Source organism: Dermacentor variabilis, chromosome 2, assembly GCF_050947875.1.
Source record: "Dermacentor variabilis isolate Ectoservices chromosome 2, ASM5094787v1, whole genome shotgun sequence".
In the NCBI taxonomy this organism is placed as follows: domain Eukaryota; kingdom Metazoa; phylum Arthropoda; class Arachnida; order Ixodida; family Ixodidae; genus Dermacentor; species Dermacentor variabilis.
The window spans coordinates 242,315,684-242,341,265 of NC_134569.1; the positions used below are offsets into that span (position 1 = coordinate 242,315,684).

Genomic DNA, 25,582 nt, shown 5'->3' on the forward strand with positions numbered 1-25,582 from the left:
GGTACGTGGCGGGGGCGTGCGGCAACAGGCTCAAGTTCTTCCATGGCCAGGCTCCATGTCGTGGCCGAGGACCCACCGATTTTTTGACATGTGGCAGACACGCCTTGTACGGTCGTCTGTGCCGCCGTACATGCGGACCATCGAAGACTGCAGGCACCCTATTTCCATGGAGCAGCCTTATTTCAGAGGGAGAGGGACAACCTCATGAGGGGCATGAAGCATGTGATGGTGTATTTTGGGTGACATCCTGCTTACTGCCTGTGACAACGGGGACCACCTGCAAAATCTGCACAACGTCCTGGCACGACTGCAGGACGCCGGTCTCAATCTCAAGCTGGAAAAGTGCATTTTCCTGGCCCCCAGTGTTGAGTACTTGGGACATGTCATTTCCAAGGCTGGCCTAGCCCCGGCTCCCCTGCAAAGTTGATGCTGTGCTCAAGGTACCTAAGCCCTGGAACAAGGAGCTTCAGAGCTACTTCGGGCTCATCAACTTCTACAGGAGTTTCCTGCCGAACCTGTCAGAGCACTACAGCCACTCTATCTTCTGCTTTGAGAGAGTCAGCAATGGGTCTGGAAGAAGGAGTAGGACCGGGCCTTCTAGCGCAGCAAGGAGCTAATCACCAAGGCTCCAGTGCTGGTACACTTCGCTCCTGCCATGCCTGTAGTCATGACCGTAGATGCGTCGCCGTACGCCGTGGGAGCCGTCCTGGCGGGCAGGAACACCTTGTGTCATTTGCTTCTCGTCGGCTTCATGCTGCAGAGCAATGCTACAGCCAGCTGGACAAGGAAGTCCTGGCCCTCATGTTCGGTGTCGAACGCTTCTACCAGTATCTGTGGGGCCTGAAGTTCGAGGCGGTCATGAACCACAACCCGCTGTTGGGGCTGCTGGAGCCTGACAAGCAGTTCCTGTGCAGACATCACCTCAAGTGGTACGCTGGGCCTTGAGGCTGGCAGCTTAGTTACCAGCTGGTTTACCGTCCAGGAAAGGACCTGGGACCTGCTGGTGCCCTGAGCCGCATGCCCCTACCAGAGGTGCCTGATGTGGTTCCAGAACCTGCTGAAGTGATCAAAAATAACGTACAGCGCGAAGGACAAGGACAGCGACAGACAACATACACAGCGCTGACTTCCAACAATATTGTATTGCGTTGCCACATCGTGTGTATATATACAAGAAGAGGCATGCGCAGAAAATATACGACAGTCACATGGGGTGTTCTAACAGCAAGTCATTGAACTAAGAACATGGTTACCTGAGAAAATAAGAAATAAGAAATATAAAAAGATATAAAAAAATATTGGCATTACGATTTCTATCTGTTTAGATACGAGGCTTCAGCAGGGGTCCGCGCGATTGAAGGCGCACTAACGCAAATACTACCAAGTTTTCTGATGAAATCAGCTTCCACAATTTCCCTGGTGAGCTGAGAGCTGTGTCTCACTAAAACTTCAGTATCTTCGAAGAATGGCACGCAGCCGCAGTCCCGGCAATGGATGCCCAAGTGGCCTTGTACAGTGTTGCGAACGTTGTTACAATGCTCTCTTAGTCTATCGTTCAAGCACCTGCCTGTTTGTCCTACATATTTACTGCCGCAAGACAGGGGAATTTGGTAGACTACATTCGTTGTGCAAGTCACAAACCGTTTTCTGTGCCCAACAGAACAACAACTCTGATGCAATTTAGGCGCGTTTACACGCTTACAGAGCCTTGCCAATTTTTCCGGGGCTGAGAAAACAACTGATTCCTGCACGCTACCCAATTTTCTTTAGCCTATGGGATACATCATGCACATATGGCAGCACTGCAAACCTGCGTCTTTCAGTCCGCTGGTTCCCTGATTGAGCGGGATCATCACGTTTTGTGTGCCTCAGAATCTGTTCCGCTATGGCTGAAATTAAGGACAAAGGGTAACCAGCCCAAGAAAGGCGATCAGCCTGAGCAGCAAGGCTATGTTGCATCTGGTGTGGGTACGATTTATTGAGGCTGTTAACGAGACATAACTTTATAATACCTCGTTTAACGAGTTTTGAGTGTGCGGAGTTAAAGGGCAAGAATGGCTTCTTACTTCTTGGTTCGAAGCACCAGCTGAAGTGTTCATGCTTGAGCACGCGTACCCGGAGGTGCTCTCCAGACCTGCAGTATCGCAAGCGACCAGCCGGGACCCAATCCTGTCTCAGGTGGTCAAGGCGGTGTCCTGTGGGGAGGAATTGGTTCAGCAGGCCTATAGCCACAAGGCCGCTGAGCTGAGCTTGCAGCAGGGCTGCCTACTGTGGGGTTCCAGGTTGGTGATCCCACAAAGTCTCCACTCCAGGGTCCTGCAGTTGCTGCATGCTGGTCATACTGGTGTAGAAAAGACCAAGATGGTGGTCCGGTCCTATGTTTGGTGGCCTGGCCTGGACCGGGACATCGCTCACATGGTGCATAGCTGCCAAATCTGCCAGGAGCATCAGTGGGTCTCACGTCGTGCAGAAATCACCCCCTGGCTTTTCCCACAGAGACCCTGGTCCCGCCTGCATGTGGATTTCGGGGGGCCCTTTAAGGGCCATTACTAGCTGGTGGTGGTGGACACTTTTTCGAAGTGGGTGGAGGTTCTACCTGTCACGATTCCATCAGTAGGCACGACCATCGCAGCGCTACAACAGGTCTTTGCCGCCCAGGGGTTGCCGGACGTCATCGTGTCCGACAATGGTCCTGCTTTCGCCAACACAGAGTACCTGGCCTGGCTGATGAAGAACAAAATCCGCCGGATGATGGTTCCGCCGTACCACCTTGCTTCAAACGGTGCAGCCAAGCAGGTGGTGCAAACCATTGAGGACAAGCTCAAGAAGAGCCAGACTGGGGATTTCCGGACGCAGATTGCTTGGATACTGTTCCAGTACCGCACCATGCCCCACGATGTCACTGGCCCTGCTCCCTGTGAGCTCCTGCTGGGTCAGATGGTCAAGACACCCTAGGACGTTTTGCATCCGGACCTCCGATCCACAGCGCTCCTGAAGCAACTGAAGCAGAAGCTGGCTGCTGACCGAGGGTGCCGTCCTGGGCCTTTGCCGGAGTCGGGAGCTCCAGTTTTTGCCAGGAACTTCCCTCCTGGCCTACCCTGGTTTGCCGGACAGGTGGTGTCTCCTGCCAGCGCCTCATCGCTGCTCGTCCGCATGCCAGACGGGGCCACGTGGCACAGACACGCCGACCATGTCAGGCCTCTCCTCGGGACCTGGCCAGCACCCTCGAATGCCACTTCAGAGTTCCAGCCCGCAGGAGGACTAGCTGCAACGCCAGTCGCTTCCAGCGGAGCACCACCAACTTTGGAGGCAGCAAGCGTTGCCAGTGGTGCGGCGCCCATTGAGCCAGTGTCGAGCCCATCACCACTCACAAGGCCGACCACTGCAGACCCTCTGGATGGAGCGAGGCTGGCTCAGGAAGCACCTGGCATTGCCACACCCGGCCTATCAACACCAGTGCCCAGGCTCAGTACTCGATGACGGAGGCCACCAGACCCTTACTTGCCTGGGTAGCAGCCACCATCGACCCGGCTAGGACGCAGGCAGAGCCTCGTACATTGAACTTGGGATGTCTTTTTGTTGTTGACAAACTGGGGGTAAGGGGGTGTAACAAGCATGTGATGCCCCCTTGGGCATAATCTTCGTTGGCCCGCCAGGCTCGGTAGGCAACATTGGTCACCACACCCAATAAACACCCACGCGCACAGCTGCTTGGCGGTCAGTCATCATTCATCACCACCACGCTGCAGAGCGTCTGTCTAATGGCGGGTGCCTCGAGCCCTCCCTCGTTCACGAACCCAGGCAGATCGTGACAGTTGCAACCATTGCGCTTTTTGCTCCAACACCACAACCTCGGCAATCCTGTCCCACCTGAAAATCTTATAACCCATAGAAACAATGCAACTGTCTCCTGTAGCATCGTTTAAAGATGGCTCCGTTATCACTACAACATGCAAAGCTATTCAAAAGTAATAAATATTAGTGTTTTGGTACTTTGTTTACTGTGTCCCTCGAATTCAGTACAATCAATCTCAGCTATGACTGCGATGGCGCGCTTCGCTTCCAAACCATTCTGACTGCCCCTTCAGTTGCCAATGAACTGCACAGGGCAAAGTCATCAGAATTATATTGCGCCATGTCTTATCTTGATGGCTTTTACATGTACAGCGGATGTTCTGCTGTGTGTAAAACATTGTTTACATTGAGCTTATCGTATATCAGCTTCACTTTCACTCCGTTAGCTCTTTCTGTTTCACTGCTTTTCCACAACTTCTTTCTGTGCATGACTGTTTCTTTAGTGTAATCACGGCTGATTCGAATAGAACTACCCTTCAATTTCCTGGAATTATTTCGTCCACTTGCCTTTTCTCGACAATCAGATAAAGTCATGATTACAGGTCTAGGGCTGTTTGGGTTTTGTTTACCCAAGCGGTGAATTCAATCAACCAATTTTACCTTGATGCCCAGAGTCCTGTGAAATAGCAGTAAAAAACTGCTTTCACGACAGCTGAAAACCAACAAACCATTGCGCCTGCTCCTGTTCTCGTATTCAGCCAGTTTACCTGCCTGCTGATGGACAAGGGATTCTAGGCTACTGATGCCTTTGCTCGTTGTTTCGGTAACCTCTAGGTATCCTGCAAGTTTGTGTCTTTTAACAGACGTGTCTGAAATATCCTGCTTCATAGCATCTTTCTTAGCATCTGATGCCATCTGATTTTCTAAAATTTTCTCTAGCATCTGTGCAGTAATTGGTCCGGGATTTTCCTCAATATCACCTGACGTCAAGAGCATCAATACCACAGACCAACAATCACACAAGCAATACAGGTAGCAGGGCACAGCATTACTAACAAAAATCTATTGTCAGCTCTTAAGCATGCAGTATTGTAACAATAACAAACCTGCAGAAACTGTATTGCCAACTAAAGCATCCTGTCTGTTGGCCTTGCACTGTGCCCTCTGAAGGTGCTGTTGTTCCATTCGTCTTTTTGTAGCCAAGCCACCAATGATGTCACTTCAGATAAGAGGCAGTCCACCCACATTGTGTGCACGGTCTCATTTCCCTGATAATCCATGAAGCAAAGTAAAGCATCGGTACTGTTCATCGAAGTGGATGTGCTGAAAATTCATGGCAAGACCTGCAAAAACAGTATTGCTGACTTAGGTATGTTGTATGTAGGCCTTTCGCCGTGCCCTTTCTAAAAAGTATATAGGCTATGCTCATTACCACGGACCCGCGTACAACAGACTTTCGGATATAATGGACCATATTTCAGCTTTGGTTTGTTCTACCAATTTTATTAACACAACGAAGTTTGCTTTTAACGGACTGCACTACAACTGACTATCAGCGACGACGGACGAAAACAGCAGCAACTTTTTTCAAAATCGGGTGTATAAAATGGACTTTTGCCATGTCGACAAGGATCAGCCGACGATCGCAGCTCAATACCTTGCGCACGAGGGAGGGAGGGAGGGAAAAAGGAAAGCAGGGCAGAAGTAGGGCACAAGCAGGGCGGAAGCATGTAGTCTTTGGCATGCAAGGCATGAGGGAGAGGCGAATGAAAGAGGGGGAGTTCTACTCTGGTAGCTGCTGTTAACAATGCGGCCGCCGTATCTTGAAAGTGAACTACGATGTGGACAAAGTGCGCGCCAGCATGGGCGCCGTATGTTGAAAGCGATGTGATGCGGACAAAATGCACCCAGTGCTGGCAACTTCGTATGTGCTGTGCTTTAGACCTTTAGTTCGCATTGAAGCGCGAGAGAGCACAAAGGTCAATTCACTCGCTGCTGCTGCGGTACTTATCTTGCTTAATTTGATATCGCAATCGATGCTTCGCCTTTCAGGCGAAACTGCAATTTTGTGTGTGTGTGTGTGTGTGTGTGTGTGTGTGTGTGTGTGTGTGTGTGTGTGTGTGTGTGTGTGTGTGTGTGTGTTTGTGTGTTTACTTTGGATGTTCCTCACTTACTCTTTGCAATAAAGTTGTTATAGTCATATACAACTTGTCTGCAGTGAACCCTCACCCACGCCCTCATAACCACGAGCCACTGTTCCTCTGCGAGGCTGCAAATAGTTTGTACTTCAAATTTTGCCTGTCACCTAAATAAGATGGTAACCACAAAAATAATGTTATAAGCACATAATTTTATACATTTTGACTCATCTATTATAGTGAAACAGTGAAAGCCTAATTTTTTATTGAACTGAAATAAAATGCTTGCTTCACTGCAACGTATTGTCAAGTTTCACTTCAGTTGGCAGTGAAGTTTCTTAAGTAAAACGGGCTCAGCAGTGAAATGAGCTGCACCGTAGACTTTAGAGGAGTGAAATTCTCAGACTCCATACACTTTGTCTGTCTCTGTTGCACACCTCATCGCTTCCGCTGATGAAGACTCGAGAAAGCAGACACTCCGGAAGTATGATGCCATTTTTAAAAGGACACATGACGATGATTGTGTTTGCTTCTGTGATTGGCTGGCATAGTAGCAAAATCCCACATGGTCCGTGTGCCTTGGGTTGCCAACTGCCATTTTTTTTTAAAGTTGAGTGTGTACTACTATAGACATTTCGACAAAAGTTTCGTAAGTAAGGCGTTTTGAATATTACAGACTTCTGATAAAACGGACATTTTTTTGTCAGATTATCAGGGTTCATTGTAACGAGTCGACTGTATTTATTAGGCAAAATACATAACTTTCCAAGACTATTTATTCGCACTTGTTTGACAAAGTGCTCAGTCTAATTTCTTTTTGTTTCTTTTTGCGGTGGTTGAACATTTTACAATTGAGATCTGTTTGATTCGAATAATCTTGGTTAGAGACGTAAGCGGTTGAAAAAGAACATTGAAAAATTTCTGGAAAAAAGTTTTTTTTTTTTTCAACCAGGATAAAAGTGAAATAAAAAAAAGTGATAAAGAAATGGAGCTTCCCAGCAGAATTCTTCTTCGACGCTGTGACTCCTTTTGACGTATCTAAAAACTTGTGCTAAAGAAGGAGTTTGGGAGTCTGCAAAGCACCTGGAACCATCCATGCTGTGGCAGGGACTTTACTTCTACTAAACCCTGAGCCCCCTTGCCTGTCGCGAACTGAAGATTCCCCCCTTCTTCTGCGGCATGTGAAAAACTGGTCCAAATTTGGAAGTGTGCACACCAAGGTATGCAACAGGCTCGCAGTGAATTGCATGCAAAAGCTTGCGTATGTGCACTGCACAGTGAAGTGTCGACGCATCAAGCAGAAATCAACCGAACACAGATTGATACAAATGTCAGTCTTGACACTTCAATGTGAAATCAATGCCTCGATGTGAAATTGTGCCTGTAATTTGAACCTTGTAGCTCTTCTGGGACTTCTGTGATGCAAAAACAGAACAGTTATATTCTTTTCAGTGTTAGAGAAATAAATGTATCGGGTTCTTCGTAGCTCTTTGTGCAGTTGGTGTTTTTTCCAATTTTTTTGCATTCTTCAGAAAAAAAAAAAACGTGAAGGAACCAGTTGTTTTCACGCCCCTCAAGATTTCATTAAATTTTACATCTCTGATCTTGGTACATTTTGCTTATTTTTGTTTGTCCTATGCAAAACAATCACTTTTGTTTTCATTGTGCAGTAGCACAGTGTCCAAGCACCTACATGATTCACATGATTGTGGCACTTTGGATGACCTTCAAATTTGAAGTCTCCTTACACCATTTTTTTGTATCAAATTTTTTTGCAAATCACTATTTCGGTTGCAGGTGAGGAGGCATTTGCCCTGTTCAAGGCTTCGTGCTTTCAAAGCGTGATGACTCTTCTTTAATGTCCTGCCTGGCCTGTTCTCAAATGGGCTCCGAGGCCAAAACTTCTACAGCTGATCTCACGAGCGAAATGAGTCAATGCCACGTGGCCTTCAAGATTTGAGCAATTTCATTTTCCCTGTACACTTGCAGTGCTGCTATTCTCACCTGTGAATAGTAGGAGCTACTGTGCAGACTGTGTGGCGTTGTCATTACGACGTCATGATTGGCATGGACGTTGTCAATGTTTCTGATGCTGTTTTCAACCAACAACCTTATTCTTGGTGCATCCTCTATTGTGGGTATGCGCCATGTTTGTAGCTTATCATTGTCTCGTATACCTCCTTGTGCTACTGAGTACTGGTTTCATGAGCATGACAAAAGAATTGCCGGCAAGCACAGTGCCATCTCGTGTAAAAGAATTTCTGCGTGATGCACGTGATGTAATCCATGTCCGGTACAGTATTGCTCATTATGACCTACAACATGCATGCACAGGTACCACTGTTCTCAAAGTCTGTGTGGAGCACAACATCTTGCCCTGATTGCCCAGCAGCGTCGTTGGGCAACAGCAATGTGGTTAGCGCACTCTTCTCCCAAATTCATATTGCCTCACTAGCACGGGTACAAACCTCGGTGGAGCCGATTGTGGAAAAAATTTTATTTTTCTTAATGCTGTGGCAATGACGATACTCGGGACGATGAGGTTGCGCGACGACCACAAGAAATCTTTCTCGTGTGCCATTGGCGACGACAAAAGTCGTCGTCAGTGTAACAGAATGGGCTACGGACGGACAGTATGGACGAAGAGACAAGGCAAATCTAATTTGGAGCTCTTAACTGCTGTCACAGCAAAACGGCTTTTCAAAACCGATTTCTATTTACCAGAAATGGCACCATTCAATAATCTTCTTGAAGTCCTGATACAGCTTGTGTTGGTCAAAAGCACTTTTGATCTTGGAATAAATACCACAATTATTAGGGTAAAATTTAATTTTACCTTTTGAAATATGTCATTAATGAGTGAGAAATAAAAGCAGCCCAAGCATGGATTCCTGTGGGATGCCAAGAGTGTACGGAAAGTCATTCTGAAGACTGTTCTTTGTAAACAACATATTGTTGCCAGTTTCTTAGCTAGGCTGACAACCAGATTATTAATTGTGTATTTTTTTAGGACTCCGCTTAATTTATGAAGTGACTTTCTGTGGGAAATTTGGTCAAACACTTTGCTGAATTCTATAAATATTGCCTCAGTATAGTCACACTTATTAATTGTTACTGCAAAGTCATCAATGGTTTCAATTAGCTGAGTAATAAATAACCCTTCATGAAACCATCTTGGTATCTTACTAATGTATTTACATAAAGGATGATTGCAGCCTAAATTCTGCCTTTACGTTGATTGTATGATTACAAATACAGCACGATTAAAAAGAGCATGAAAGGAATTTAGTCTGCATTACCCCTAAATTTTTCTAGTTGATGTTCGTGATAGGAGAACTACATTGTTCACCTCATTGTTGATACTACGATGATAATTGCCTGAAGTTTATGTAGGTCAAATAGAAAAGAGATATGAGAGTGATTTGTTCACATTTGCGTGAACAAGTCCAGCCGCCCTGATGTCTACGCCTTTGTATGCAATTGGTCTCTCTTATTCACCTGCTGTGTTCTAGATGTGAATATAAAACTTATCCCAATTGGTTCTGGCAAATTAATTTACTGCTGTGCTTGTGAACACCCACCAGTATAATGCATTGAGTGATGCTACAGAACCTGCAGCATTTCAGGCCATTCAAATCTGTTTTGTAAAGAATATTAAAAATATGAATGTTGTGCACCCACTGATTCTGTGATTAACCACTGTGCTGTACAGCACAAGAATTTTACAATGTGAAGACTACCAATGTGAAGGCAACTGTTGCTTCATCATGGTCATGGAGCCTGTGCATCGTACTGCAAGTTTCTTCCGCTTACACATAGTTTTCGAATAATAAACTGTGTTCATGAAGACCATATCTGAAGTAACTCTCCTAACATTGAAGTAGCTAAAATGTCGCCAATTGTTCATTCATGTTGCCGAAGTTGCCGGTCAGTAAATAGAAAGCTTTGTCACCTTAAACAGGCAAGAAAGTTGCGAATTCAGGCGTGCAAGGCATATCCCGCAGGTGACTCACTCTGCAAAGAACCGTACCTCCCTCTCCCCCCTCCCCCCCCATAGATATGCCTATGGATGCAGCCGGAACATTTCATTTTTCTGAGCTGGCAGAAGTCCATTGCTCAAATAGGAGCACCAAGTGTAAATCTTTCTAGCTAAGCCACTGGCTCGTTCATGCTCAAATATTGCACTAAGGTTGGGGTGCCAGTAGATGTGAATTTCGCTGCAAAGAATACACAGCAGCAAGCACTAAGTGTCATTGTTAGGGTGAAACGTGGCACACCCAGCAGTATAGCCAGAAGAGCCATCAATTCAAGAGTCGGATGAAATATTTCCTGGTCAGGAACAATCTCAAAGAAACAGGACCAGGTGGCTGGCCAAGGTGAAAAAAATTACTGAAAGCTCATTTCAGCTCCCAAAGTGGGGACCACACACCAAGTTTATAATTTTTCAGCCTTGGTTGTTGTCTGTCTCGTTTCTTCAAGAGCCACGCCTACCTAGCACTCCTGTTTGTGTGACATTTGCTACATTTTCATGCAAATGTGGTGCTTTTCTTGTGTCGGGCAGTCTTGACCGCTTTGTTCTCCATTGTCTACCTATCAGAAAGACCAATCCTTGTGCTGATCGTGCTGCAGATGGCCCTGGTGTGGAGCTGGCTGCCCGCACGCATCACCATGTTGCAGCCAGAAGTGATCTACTCCACCAACGAGCATGGCAGCAGCCTGACCAACTTCTTTTTCCACACGGACACGTGGGAGCCCACACTGCTGGTGATACTGACAACGCGTGAGGAGCGCTTTGGCGCCTACTGCTCCACCCGGTGGCAGGAGCGCAACCAGACATACTTTGGCACGGGCGAGACCTTCCTCTTCACCTTCGTGCCCGAGCCGCGGCGATACACCTGGGTTGGCGTTGGCTCGACCCAGGACGTGCCCCCCTCATCCAGCCTGTTCATTTCAGCCAACCAGCACATGATCCAAATCGGAGGAGGGTAGGCACCCACTGCCTCTATTTGCTAACAGAAGGCTCACCTGTTTGACAGAATTAGATAGTCGAACCTGGTTATATCGAACTCTCAGAAAAACACCCATTAGTTCGATATAGGGCATAATTCTATATAAGCCTACTAAAGAATTGGGTGTCATCAAAGCACATACCATCTATAAAAGCATGTTATTGATGAAACTAGCTTAGTTTTGCATGAAATAGTACTGTATCTTCTTCTGCTTGGGAAACTTCACAGCCTGCAACAGCACGCACTTCTCCACATTGTCTAAACAGTCGGAGCAGCCGAGGCCGCAACCTTGCACATTCGTGCAGAAGCACTGGACTACGGCGAGTGCACCAGTCACCTCGGAGGATGTGGACAAAGAATCGTCATTGCTTTCCTCATTGTGCTCACTTTCACTTATGCTCGGTACGATGTCGGCAATGTAGCCTTCATTTTCTGGCTCTCCCATGGTCGCAACACTATCATCCGCACTTATAAACTTGTTGATCGTAGGTCCATCAACGGCTTCCGGAAATTCTGACAGCTCGCACCAAACTTCAGCAACACTTCGTCGCACTCATCAGAATTTTAATTTATCACTGGGCAGGCTGAAGCTGGCACTTCTGAAGCAGTTTTGGACGAACCACTTGTGCACGGCCTCCTCGATGTCTTATACACGGCCGTGCATTTGCATCGCACACCACGGGTCGTTTGTCCGCATTAGCCCTCACCTGCTCCTTATTCTTCAAAATCATGCTGAGAGTGCTCCTCGGAATCTTGTACGCTGCGGCAACATCTGAATTCCCACCGTGTTCAACTTGACTTACGATTTTGAGCTTCACGGTGAAAGACAAATTCTGCCACTTCGCACTAGCCATCATGGCAAAACTGCGGGGAAGGCCCACAAGACGCATGCACAATGAATGAGAAAAGCAGCGAGACAACTTGCACTTGCTCGCTTGCACAACAAGGGCACAAGAGCTTCTGATTGGCTGTCTGAGTAAGCGTTGCGGACGGGCCAGGACAATTTTTTGCAGGGTGGTGTCGACAGCTCACCCAACATGGCGTGGTCACGGTAGGGAGAGCGGGTGGATGGAGCCATGCTGCTGGGCTAAACCACTTTTGGGATGTGTCGCCATGTTTCCCTGCTGCTACGAGGAAAAGCCAACTTCTGGGGGCACATTTGCGCAGCTTGTCATTCGATATACTGCGAGTTGCTGCTATTTTTGTTCGATGTCAGTGTAGTTTTTGCTACATGTACTTATTGTAACTATACCGTGTTCATAAATTGTTCAATATACAGGATAATTCGATGTAAATGGGTTCGATATAGTCAGGTTCGACTGTAGTTTGGACATTATGCTCCCCTCCCCACAGCAATATGGTTCTAAGAATAATGGGACATGGCATTGAAAGGAAGGAAAAATTAAATTTCGTATATAATGTTTTATTGCATTAGACAAGCAGCCACTGCTATGAGGCATAAAAGCTACAGACCCTAACCCTGAGCGCTTCCCTCTTCAGCTGCATGATCGCGATGTCACTGACTGTGGTACTATTATTCTTTATTTATTATTTATTTACCAATTGTAAGCCTTTTGCACAAGCCCGCACAGGAAGTGGTTTGTAGAAATGTACACAAGCATGGGAATGACAGGCAAAATACCAAGAGAGAAAGATTAAAAAGGAAAAAGACACGATCTTACAACTATGCTGCCATTCAACACAACTAGATGGTTTGTTTCCCTTGACTCAAGAAGGAATAACAAAATGTACCCATGACAATTACAATATTAGTTGTGCGACATTACTGTAGTTACCACTTTTCAATGCATTGGAATAAGTACATCGCAAATCATAAAGTAGCATACAAATACACGTGTACCATTGCCAAAGCATTCATCCTACGCATTATACAGTGGAAACTCGTTGATATGATCCCGTTATGTGCAATTTCCCAGTGCCAACGTTCGTGGTTGAGAACCAAAAAAATGACCCAATATAGTTATGCTTGTATTTTACTAGTTCCCAGAAAACACCATCTCTCGGCACCAACGTTCAATAAATCATCGGGTTGCAATCGTGTGATATGTTTTCCGGCCAATAGGTCCCGTGTAAAGAAAGAAAAGCTGGAAGGCACGTGCAATTAAGAACAGTAGCCACCCACCGCGTCAGCTTCCCCGCAATACTCGCCCGCCTGTCTCACATGAAAATGCCGATGTGCGCTCAGTTTCTTATTCCGGTACCAGCAGATCTCCTCCCGGATCATCGCAAGCCACATTCACAGCTATTACCGCCAGACCTATTGCAATAAGTATCTTACCCCTCTATCTTACGGTGCGTGGGGCAGAGTGCATGTTGTTTGTAGCACACTGCAAACTTTCAGTGGGCGATAATCCAAGTGCTCCGCCGTTTCATGCTGTAAGCACAGCAATGTGAGCATCGCATTTCGCTTTGGTGACATCCGCCGTCGCCCACCAGTTGGATTCTGTTTGTTTCCCGTCACCATCTTGAAACACTGTGCAATAGGAAAACGGCAAAACTTGTCTTGGAACACCGAAGCCCCACCAGCTCTATGCACGGCGGTGTCTTGTGCCTCAAGTGCAACAATGCACGCAACCCTTCACCTTACGTAGATGTCGGCTACAGTTGAGTCTGTTGATGATTTGGGATTTTAATGGCAGCAGCCTTGCAGGCTATAATGCAACCAGCACAGTTGAGTCTGTCAATTATTTTAGTGACTTCAGATTGTACGCTTTCTCGGTTGGTACGTTCTCTTTCTTTTTCAAAAATGTATGAACGAGGTTAGATCTGCTGTATTGTGAAACTACGCACCCAAAAACTCGTGTGCAACCAACGTATGGCTCCAATTTTGCAACAAAACCATCCACAGAACCTGATTCAAAATATTTCTTTTTAACTAATTCTGGATTTTGATTGCGCTCGGAAGAAATTAATACTTGAATGTGTCGCGGTGTGCGAGATGCTGCCTGATATGTGTATGATGACAGCTTCTAACGCAGTGTCAATGCGGTGGCTGCACGTAACCTGGCTTATTTATATTAATATAAGTAAAAGGAAACTTCATCATAAAAAATAAATTTCATGACAGTAGCACAACACCGGCGAATAAGGGTAAGCGGTCTTGCTTTGTTTCTAATAGCACTTACGCTCTTGCATCAAGAATATTGAGAGTAAGCAAATTGCAGCGCTTTATCTTGGATAATTTTTAATTTCTGTGTGAGTCAGTTCTGGTATTGGTGCCACACTATGCTATCATACTTGGGAATTGGCCTTACTAAAGTTTTATATGCTGTTAATTTAACATCGGATGGTGTTGCTGCAGTTAATTTTCTTCGCAAGTAACCGAGCGTTTGGAAGGCCTTCGTACATGTGTTATCAATATGAATATCCCATTTCAATGCACCAAAGATGTTAGTTGAAGGGCAGCCCAGACTGAGTGGCACATACCCACTGCTTCACCCGCCATGGTGGCTTAGCGGCTATGGTGTTGCGCTGCTAAGCATGAGGTCGTGGGACCAAATCCCAGCCACGGCGGCGCATTTCGATGGGGGAAATATGCAAGCACACCAATGCCCATGCATTGGGGGCACGTTAAAAATCCCCTGGTGGTCAAAATTAACCTGGAGTACCCCACTACAGCATGCCTCGTAATGGAATTGTGGCTTAGGTGCATAAAAACCCCAGAATTCAGTTCACTTCAACCCAGTGCTCCACGCCAGTGTCAGAGTTTTTTTGAACTGTGGTACCTACCCAGTTCCACATGTCGGCGTGAAAGATGTTCATTGAAGAGCAATGCATATGCCTACATTGTCACATACTCGGTAACCATGAATGGAGTACATATCATGGAGTACCCATTGGCTCAGGTAGATGAGAAATCTGTTAGCTAGAAACATACATAGATACACACACAGCCCCCGGAAAGTGCATGAAGTACCCAAAGAAAGCTCATGCATTAAAAATATAGTTTCTACATAGCAATAAACAGGCTTGGCTTTTTTAGAGCTTTCTGGAAGTGAATTTTATGCAGAATACCTTGGTGAAGTGATATCTCAACGAGGAGGAGGAACAAACGTTTATTTTTGAAACAGTATCCTGGGGTAAGCCCCGGTTCTACTCAAGGTGGGAGGTCTCCTCATTCCAGGAACCCTCTGGCCTTCACTGCCTCCTTGGTCCTGGCAACGAGGCGTCGTTGTTGTTCCAGGTCCTCGGAAACGAACTTGGCATCCCACATTTTGATGAGGTCTTCGCTTTCTTGTCTGGCATTAGTCTTTCAGTGAAGGCGATCCGTCTGTGTTGAGGTGCGCCAAAGTGTCCGGTACACCACACATTAGGCAGTGGTATCCTTGTATCGTTGGGCAGAATCTGTGCATGTGTATTCAGTGGGCGTAAGTCTTACTCTGTAGTCTTCTGAGTGTGGTACTTTCTTCTTTGTTGAGCTTTGGGTGCAGTGTTGGGTACACCCTGCATTCCAGCCTGTGACGTTGAAGGATCGCTGTGTAGGTGATAGGTACGGTCTCCACCCCCGCTGACGGAGGCCGGGCATCTCAAGAGTAGAAAGCGTTGGCCCGGCAGGTGTGGCCTCGGGCCGCGGCGTGTGCCGCTTCGTTCCCCTCGTGCCCAGGAACCCATGTCACGCAGGTGTGGGGGATCTGAGTACTGCGGCATTTCAATATCTTCAGTGCTTCTGTCGACACGCGACCGTTAGCATACTTCCTGACAGCTGATCCAGAATCGGAAAAGACGACAGCTGCGTCCATGCACGTAGTAGTTGCTAGGGCGATCGCCGCCTCTTCTGCAGTCTCGGGGTTTTGAGCACGTACTGTGGCAGACACTAGCTCTCTACTCTGAGAATCTACGACGCTTAGGGTGTAAGCGTTTCTTTGCGGATATTTGGCTACATCGGTGTATCTGGCGTCCGGATCTTGCCTGTGTCTTCACCGTAGGGCATCCAGTCAGGCTTGTCTTCTTTCCTTGTAGTACGTGGGGTGTGTGTTGCATGGAATTGGTGCTATTCATAGGGATTCGTGGATGTTTGGAGGAATTCTTTTTTTTTGGTTAGTGGTAGCTATAAGGGTTTTACCGTAGCTCAGCCGTTGCAGCACTGATCTTTTGGTGGGCGTGAGCTGCAGTCGTTCTAAGTAACTGGCTTTTTGAGCTTCAGCTAGTTTTTTTCCAGGTGTTCTGTACGGCCATCTTGAGAAGTCTCGTAGTCAAAGCCGCAAATGGTAGGCCCAGGGCAATTTTGATGGCTTTGCATATTTTAATGTTAAGTTTTTCTACCTCTGCGTTCTTCAGCTCGAGGTAGGGCGTGGCCTATGTTATTCGACTAATGAGGAGTGCTTGCATCAGGCGTTAGCGTGTCCTGTTCCTTAATTAAGGCGGCTTCTATGGCTTGCAACTCTCCTGACGAGATGTGTGAGCTGTGATAACATTCGCTGTAGTCGCAGGAGGGTGGCTGCCCCGAACCCGTCTTTGTGGATGTGTAGCCCTAGAACTCGTAGGGTTTCTACTTCTTGGAGGGGCGTTCCATTGGAGGTGACAGCATTGGGTTCATCGTAGCCAGCTGGTCTGCCTCTCGTTCTTTACTTGAGGACAAGGCGTTCCGACTTCTCAGGAGCAGAGCGGAGGCCGCATTTTTGCAAGTAGCTCTCGATGGTATCTAATGCTTCCTGTAGGCTTGTTTCTTTTGTTCCGGTGTTTGAAGCCCTTGTCCATAACATATTATCTGCACAAAAAGCGTGTCGTAGGTCTGGTATCGCGTCGAGGAGGCTGGGTAGTTTGATCACGGTGATGTTGAAGAGCAATGACGATATTACCAAACCCTGCGTGGTGCCTTTGCTCGGTAGTCGGAAGCTGTCGCTGCGCAGGTTGTATATTCCAACTGTGGCCGTGCAGCCCGTAAGGAAATTCCTGGCATAGTCGTATGTCCAAGACCCACAGCCCAGATCTTCGAGGTTGTAGAGGATAGCTTCGTGACTGACGTTGGCAAAAGCTCTCTTTACGTTGATGGCTAAAATCAATGATTTGCTTCTGGTACTCAGGTGGTCGATGATGTCTCCCTTGAGTTGGAGGAAGAAATGTTTTTATACTAAGAATATGAATTTTTAAGTGTAAGTGTACACGTAGTGATTATATACTATATGGATATATTTCTTTAATTGGTAAACTCGGGAATATAACAAATAGCTCCTCAGTTGCCCAAGCTGGATTCTCCTGATGTGATAGCGTATAATAGGGGTGTGCAAATAGTACCAGAAGCAAATCGAATATTCAATACTTATTGAATGGTTTTTGAATGATGACTAGCTGTTATCACAATAAATGACAACGTTCCTATCCCAGTACTCTTAGTGCTCACTGTGAAACTGCAGTGCCTGCACAACAAACGAGGACACAAGGCAACGGTAAGGCATAAACGCTTGCGTGTTACCTTTGCCTTGTTTCCTCATTTGTTGTGTGGGCACTGCCGTTTCATAATGAATCGCTACCAACTTGCTCAATTTCAGTACTTTTACAATTCTTAAAGGTGGCAAGTTTCTGTCATTACATAGCATTTTATGAAGCATTGGTTATGAAAAGCACAAAGGGAGCATTAGAAGCAAACAAGTAGTTTCTTCGCATGCACAGGGTTTTTCACAGAGTGCGAATGGTATCTGGTGAAAGGCCATAAAGTGGCGTGCCCGGTTCCATGCAACACCTCCAGATTGTGCTCGCCTGACCAGCACTGGGGCCAGCTCGAAAGGCCGTGTTTCTACCAAAAAGCTCACCTTCGTGCATAGTGTTCGCCACCAGCGCTTCCCAGGAAACATTATAGTTACATAAGCTGTAGTTGCCAGGAAGCCCGAGAAGCAGCCAGGGATCTGTGAGTGCTATCGCGTTCCACTCTTAAAGGCGAAGCTTAAGTGTCATCCAAATTTTTGTTTATTTGGGCACAGCTTGCATTTGGAATATTCTAAAAGTATTTGAAAATATTTGCCTACATTAATAGCGACTTCGATTCGAAGACCTAACCGAATAGGACACTATTTGATTTGTTATTCGAAAGTTTCCAATACTCGCACAACCCTAGTGTGTATAGCATGCAGGAAAATTGAGGAGGTCATTCCACTCTGCAAAGGTGGATGACCAGGGAAGCTGTAGCACGTCACACCGGCTTAGAGAAGGGTGCATGTGTATTTATTTTCACCATTTTGTAACGGTAGTGACAGTAGCTTTGTATTTACTGTAATATACACTGATTGGTTCGGTTACAACCTTAGACAGAATTTTGGCCAAAGTTAAATTTATACGCGACCGTTGTTGAGTATAGTTGAGTGACTTGGATTGGTTTGGCACTTCAAACCAAACTCTTCTAGCAGAAACTGATTGAATCGTTTCTTGTCTGGTTTTGAAACTTCCGCATTGAAGTCTCCAACAATGGTCACAGGGGTAGTGTCATCACAGCTAACCCGTGCAAAGTGTGTGGTCATGAGCTTCTTGATATCACACTTGGATGTGCCTAGAGATATATACATAGTGGTCATCACAATTCCATCTTTCGTTTGTACGGCACAGACATTCCCACAGTTTGTGGCACTGTCCTCTTGCTAGTCACGGGTTTTCATACATTTTCTCTTTTACGTATATGGCAATGCCTCCTGCTCGTGATTCCATGTGCTGTTCACAAATGATTCCAGTATACCCTTCAACTTGAAACAATACATCTTTACTTATTTTATTTATTATTTTGTTATTATTATCAGGGCTGGAGTGCTTGAAGCCTGCGTCATGTCTGCCAGGGGTTGGCCCGGTAGTCACTATCTCCAGGATTAGCCCATACTCACCTTTTTTATTGTTGACGCACAAACACAAAAAATAGATGGAAATCTTTATTTATTTATTTCATTTATTATTATTATTATTATTATTATTATTATTATTATTATTATTATTATTATTATTATTATTATTATTATTATTATTGGCAGAGTGCTTGCAGCCTGCTTCGCCTACGCCTCATGTTGGCCCAGTATTACACTACCTCTGGGATCAACCCACATTTTTGCTCACAGACACAAACGCATTGAAGGGTAGAGGTATACAGCTTCATTGTAAAAGCGGGAAAATGCCTTGTTATATTTAAACAATCCATTTTTTGTTAATAACCATAGTGCATTACTGGAGGTCAAAATTTTGAAAAATATTAAGCTAGAGCAATGGTATCCAGTGCAGAACCTTAAATTATTGAATGATTAATGATTTTGAATGAGTGCTTCAACAGCTTAATCTGAACATTGAGAGCAAGTTCCATAGCTCGATTGTGATGCAGTCTGAAGTGTTCTATCCTACAAAAGCTTGGAACGAACAACAACCCAAGCCTCCGCAGTGGTCAGCCTGGTGCTTTGATAGTTTGCTGGTTCAATGTAGTGTGTGCAAGCAGCCACATTCTTTTTTCATACATGCTGGGAACAACACCTAGAGCCAGGGTGCCTGGCTGGCACAGCTTTCTTTCAGAGTTCCATTGAGTATGTTCAGTAAAGAATGAGAAAAATATTTTGACATTCCCCACCCTGACAGCCATTGTATTGCAAAACATGAACACATGAAGGAAATTGACGAGACCAGCAGTGAGCTCAATTTCCTGTCAGTTTCTTTTGTGCTTTTGCTGTGATGGCAATTGCAGAGACGCTCAAGGCACGTTTGTACCATTGTCTTGGTGCCGACGGCACATATGCCGCTCGTTTGCAGAGTCTTAGAATACCTCGAGAGACGTGGAGTGCGTTTGGCTACAAAGATCAGGCATAGCACCATCAATGCTCCACTCAGTTGGCTTGGCTTGATGACTGAGCCAGGACAACGTTCTGCCTTCCACTGCTGGCATGAGCGTTGTGTGCACATATACTGTAAACATCGGCAGTTGTGCAGGTACTCAAGAAATTTACTTCTTTTTCCAGGTGAAACTGCCAATTTTTTCCATACAGAGCAATTTGTCAGTATGCTTCCTCACAAACCAGCCAAAGTTGCCATTTCACAAGGCTGGGATTAAAGCACCATTGTGGAATTTATCTTGTGCAGGATGTAGCTACCAGCAGTGCTTCAGTGTAAAGAAAGACACTGCTTTACCCTGAAATGTTCTATATCCTGTAATTACACTTTAAAGCTACACATTTACTATTAACACCGCCGCAAAGCATGCCTTTGCAAAAATGTCTCTTTCACAGGCACTTTTGCTTTGTTCACTGATCCGATTGATGCATAATGAAATTTGGTTGCTGCAGCTCCAGAAGTTGATGAAGATATGGCAGGCATGAATTACATCCACACTCAATGGTACTTGTGCAGGAATGGAATGGCGCTGTACATAGACGAGTCCATGGAGAATGGTCGCTCTGAGCATTGCGACACTTTTGACAACAGATCACTGGCCAGCAGCGATGACTTCGTTGTGCGCATTTTGGAAGTCATCGGCTTTGCCTGATTTGCGCTCACCCATCTCATCCACGTTGTCACCGCAACGTCCAGTAGCCTGCTTTGGACTTTTCATTTTAGCATACTTTTTTACAACCTGTACCGTTTTATTGCCATTGCATTTCATTAGTCTTATTAGTGTTTCTTTGCTGTGTGATCAGATCATGCGTGGCCACAACATGCTTGCTATTTTAGCATCAAAACGTACAAGCTCAAGACATCTTTTTCTTTTTGATTTGGAGGCATGGTCATCTCTCATTGCTCTTTACCAATATTAGTCCACCCCGAGTCAATTTGCAGGCTCGGGACGCTGCCTGTGATCACCTACCCGAATCGTATTCTCATGTGTTCCTATTTATGCTTTGCATTGTGCATTTTGCTAGACTGAGATAGTGCATTCTCGTTTTGCTTAGGTGTATAGAAAAGTTGTACATTCCAAGAATAGGTTCTGACTACACAGTCTCAACCGTAGGATGCTTGTGTACCCTGAAGTCCCTTCTTATGTTTTATTTATGATGCTTGTCATATACAGAACCCTCAAGTCTACAGATTAATCTGTTGGCATGTTTTACCAATTTACCACAATAGATTGTGCCTTATTCGAAATAAGCAGTCACAAAATCGTAGTTGGGTGTATGTGCCATGTTTTACAATGCTTGACATGTAGTACTGTGTTTTTGACGTAGTGCCGAATAGCTCGAAACATATACGACAATAAAATTTGTGCTTGAGATGTGTTTTGTTCAATTAAGAGTGCACGCTCATGTGGTGCGTGCGCATTGCCAACCATGCAACGTAAGCTCGTCATTGCATCAGCCTTTCATCCAAGGTAAGCAACATCCACGATTTACGATTACAAGGGACAAAGCTATGGAAATTTTCCCTCTACATATTTGTCGCACCATGTATACGGCTGCCTATTGTCGGAATACTTTTCTAGTACTACTGCTACGGGTTTATTAACACCACAAAGCGGCCGGAACACCATTTCACATAGCAGTAAATTAAAATGTATTGATGTATTTCTGTCCGTAGAAACAATCGGTATCTACTGTAATTGGTAATTGACTTGCTGAACTATCCACAACTGAAAACCCTCTCCAGCATAACAGTAATGCTAGTATGGGCTATACATTGGGGTTCCACCACTTCATTTTTTTTTTTAAGTGTATCAAAAATTATGCTGGGCTTTGTGGCGTTTGGGCTCCCCCAGTGCATAGTGGACCTTGCCAGGATAGGCATTTTGAATTTCCACGCAAGACTGTGCGCCCGTTGCACAATGTGCCATCGTAGAACTCGTTACGGCTCTGCCCGAGATGCGTGTTGGAATTGGTCATCGCCAGTGCCAGTCGCCGCGAGGAGACATCGCGGGCTCGACAAGCGTCGTCGCATCAGCACGTTGCGCGCAGACACGTGCGCTATATGATTTTTTTAGGATCGCGTACAGCAGTCAATCGTGACGAATTTCACACAAGCGTCCTTATAAGGCGCCTATAGGCACGGCTATATATCGGTTATACTACACGAGCTGTTGCGATTATGTAACCTACATCTGGGAAAGCGGCGTTCTCTCTCTCCTAAAAGTCTCCCAGCGGTACTCTGCGGCTGGAAAACGCTTGCAGACGGGAGGCGAGCGAAGCACGACAGGGAGGCGTTCTAGAGGGGAAAAAGCGTTTATTTACAGTACACACAAGTACGAGCAATATGGTCGCGTAGCAAGCGTGCGCCCGTTCACCTAATTGTCCTTGGGAGGCTCGCCGTGTGCGGACTTCTCGATGGGCACTTCCTTCGGCTCGGGCAGCGCGCGGGGAGCCTCGATGCACAGCGATCCGTCGGCGAGCAGCAGGGAACGCACCGTGTCGGGGTCGACGTCTTCCGGCAGCGTCACGGTGTGCGAGAACTCGCGCAAGTACGTCGAGTTGCCCTCCTTGACTTCGGAGCGGGCGCGCACGGTTAGCTCGTTGCCCGAGAGGGAAACCTTCACGTCCTCCGGCCTGAACTTACTCACATCCAGCTGCACCCGAAACTTGTCGCCCGAGTCGGCCTCGACGGGCACGTCGCGCGCACGCAGCCAGCGAAACGCTGGTCCGAACGCGCCCGAACGGTCCAGGTCGCGGAAAGTGCGCGACATCTCGTGCTCGAAGTGGCGCAGCTGCCGGTCCATCTCACCGAAGACGTCGCCGATGGTGACTGGGTAGCGTCTCCAAAGGTTGCGCCGCGAGCAAGCTGTCAGGGCCCGCCGGCACGGCACGAGAGAGAATCGTGTGAACATCGGAGCAGCCATGCCAAGTGAAGTCCGGAATAGACTGCAGACAACGCGCACGAACGACACAGGCAAGCAGACGAACTCAACCGTGTGATACCCTAGCTAAACAACGCACGCTCCGGCATGGTATTTATACCTTGTTATTGTCACGTGATTGTTTCTTACGTCATCGTTGCAGACGAATAAGTGTGCGCCTTGACAAAGGCACGATTGGTCACTAGCGTTCACGTGACCAATGACGTCTATAAGATGAGGCGCGAAATACGAGTTCTTTCTAGAACGTTCTAGCGAAATGATGACACAGTTGTTCCCTCTTACAGGTTATTGCACCATGCAGACCTCCTGACACAATTCGTCATACACGAGCGTGTATGACGAATAGAGACCCGGTGTTTAGGCACAATAATTTTTTTAACAGCCTTTAACAGGCACTAAAACCCTAAATGATGCACTTTAGGCACTACCGCTTTGCATCTCAGGATAAGGAACACAGCCCAGTAAGCCCCTGTTCCGTAAATTTCATTTTATTTTCTTTATTAAACGGAATGACGCAAATTCCGCAAGTTGCAAGATTAATCTGAAATTTAGTGTGACTAGACACGATGGAAAAAGTTGTAAGCACTGACAAATAAGCACCATCTCGAAATTTTTGTTTCGGGTGGCGCCCTTTTTGACCGAGTTTGTGTGCATGCAGAAAGGATCGCAAAATATCCACCGAATTATCTGTACTTCGATCGGAAAGTTCAATGATCCAACGTACGCCTTCTGGAATTGCAGATTGTTCACCGGTCAGAACCTTTCACGCTTTCTTCAGTATCACTTAAAAGCCCAGTATTTTTATCTGAGTCAGATTGAAGTTTCGAGCTAACTTTATCAGCCACAGGTCCAGTGGGGAACGTGGACTCGATGACTTTTCCTCACAGTCTAAAATGAGCCCCAAATTCCGGGTCAGAGTTTGCGCTCCGGTATTTATTTAATTTATTTTTTCAATATACCCCCAAAGGCCCTCATTACGAGGGTATTACGTGGGGAGGGGGGGGGGTGACAGGCATTGGTCACAGATTATACTTATACATAGTACTAATACAAAAAAGCACAAAATAATAATACAGAGAAAACATAGGTAATACAGAAGAGGAATCACAAATATTGCAGAGAATTTAGTACATATTAGGAGAACATAAGGCAATTAACGGCAATGAAATGCAAACAGCAACGGATATCGCAAGAGAAATAATAAAGAAGAAACACTGTAGGGTCCCAAAATAATAATAATAAGATTATGTGGCGAGTCGTGAGGGAATTAAGATCTTGAAACTTAGTTAAGTCTGGTTCCTTGGCAATGTCTAATGGTAAAGCGTTCCATTTAGTTATTGTGCGCGGTAAAAAATGAATATGCATAATGGTATAACTGGCAGTTGATGCGTTTGACTATATATGGATATGCACGACGTGGAAAGATAACTGGTGGTGGCTGAAAGAAATTATCAAATGAAGAATGGGGATAAAGCTTGTGCAAAAGTGATAGGCGGGACATTTTGCGGCGAAGTGGTAATTAAGTTGTCCAACTCAGCTTTATTTTTTAATGAGGGGACGCTGGTGTAACGTGAATAATCTGAAAAAAAAATTAATCGTACGTACTGCACGGTTTTGCAAGGCTTCGGTGGTATGATGATGTAAGTTTGTTCGGGATCCCAAATGGCAGACGCGTATTCTTGTTTGGGACGGACGCTCTTTTTTTTTTTAATATGCATTGGGGCGACATTTTAGTTATGTTTCAGAAGTCCGAGAGTACAATTAGTGGACGCAAGGGTAAGGTTAATATGATTATTTCATAGTAAGCTTGAAGATTGATACCAAGGTACTTGTAAGGTGTGGTGAGTTCTACAGCGTTGTTATCGAAGGTAGTTGGTTGGAATTCGTGGCCTATTCGCTAAAGACATGAGTTTAGTCTTGAAAATATTTAGCGTCATTAACCAATTAGGACAACATGCACCCCCATATCGCATCTACACTCTAAAAATAGTTGAAACCCTTTGGGGCTTATCTTAATTGTCCCCAAACGGTAATCGTCATCTGCCTTGCTTGGGTTTCCTCTCTTGAAAAAAAAAAAAAGTGCCTTTAATCTTGACTTCAAGGTGAGTGTCGCATGAGTGGTAGCCCTGGCGAAAACTGTGCTGATGCTTGAAAATAGTGTTATGGCCTCATGGCTAGGCGTACGTACGGGGGATGCAAGAGGGGCGCTTGCCCCCCTCCCCCACTGTCAGAAGTGAGGGGGGGGGCAAAGTATGTCATTTGCCCCCCCCCCACCCACTTTTGAAAGCGGGCACTGGCACTTTCGGCTGCACGCTGGAAAGTCCATTAAAATTACAGCTGAAGCTAAATATTCTTTATTATCAGAGTGACCACACGAGTAATGCTTTTCTTTTACTGCGCATGTACCCCTGCTTGAACAACGACGACTGTCCTTCGTGCCATCTCGCGGGACGCCCTGTAGCGGACGACGCGCGGGATGGGCCATGCACGCACGCGTGGCAGTTCCCGCCCCAACAGACTGTCAGCTTGCGCAACTTGCATCGTGCCAAGTTTGCGGGGACTGCTACATCCGTATTATAAAACTCAATCAGCTTGTTATACCTCATTTCCGGGTGAGGGGGAGGTTCAGATGAAGTATTGTAATCAGCAGCGTCCAACGACAGGTTACCATATGGCCTGAAATCGTTGGATTATCAAGTGCCGGAATTACTTAATCTCTTTCCCTTGGAGCATTGCAGTCTCAGTATCTTATCACCATCACAAATCTAGCCAAACCTCTTACAGGTGTAACTATCCCATTTCATTGTATAATAGCGACTTGTCGTTGATATGTTCGTAAACTGACCTTGGTCCAACTCGCGGATCCATTTCAATACCAATAGGACACT

At 46.0% G+C, this 25,582-nt stretch overlaps 2 protein-coding genes across 8 annotated transcripts in view; one reads left to right on the forward strand and one right to left on the reverse strand.

The window, feature by feature from the left end:
- The window catches only part of LOC142573189 (GTPase-activating protein skywalker-like), a 73,203-nt gene extending 52,080 nt beyond the window's left edge, over positions 1-21,123 (forward strand). For 5 of the 7 annotated variants that reach the window (XM_075682772.1, XM_075682771.1, XM_075682770.1 and 2 more), the window contains 3 exons: positions 8,268-8,348; positions 10,563-10,918; positions 20,267-21,123. In XM_075682772.1, coding sequence (XP_075538887.1) covers positions 8,268-8,348; positions 10,563-10,918; positions 20,267-20,402 — 573 coding nt within the window. In that variant the 3' untranslated portion in view covers positions 20,403-21,123. The remainder of the gene's footprint in view (positions 1-8,267; positions 8,349-10,562; positions 10,919-20,266) is intronic. The other 2 variants (XM_075682776.1, XM_075682775.1) reach the window with 1 other exon arrangement.
- Positions 21,124-22,046: 923 nt separating this feature from the next.
- Positions 22,047-22,776, reverse strand: LOC142573192 (heat shock protein hsp-16.2-like). Its single transcript, XM_075682781.1, has one exon. The coding sequence runs from the start codon at positions 22,674-22,676 to the stop codon at positions 22,128-22,130; it is 549 nt and encodes a 182-aa protein (XP_075538896.1). The 5' UTR covers positions 22,677-22,776; the 3' UTR covers positions 22,047-22,127.
- Positions 22,777-25,582: the final 2,806 nt, after the last annotated feature.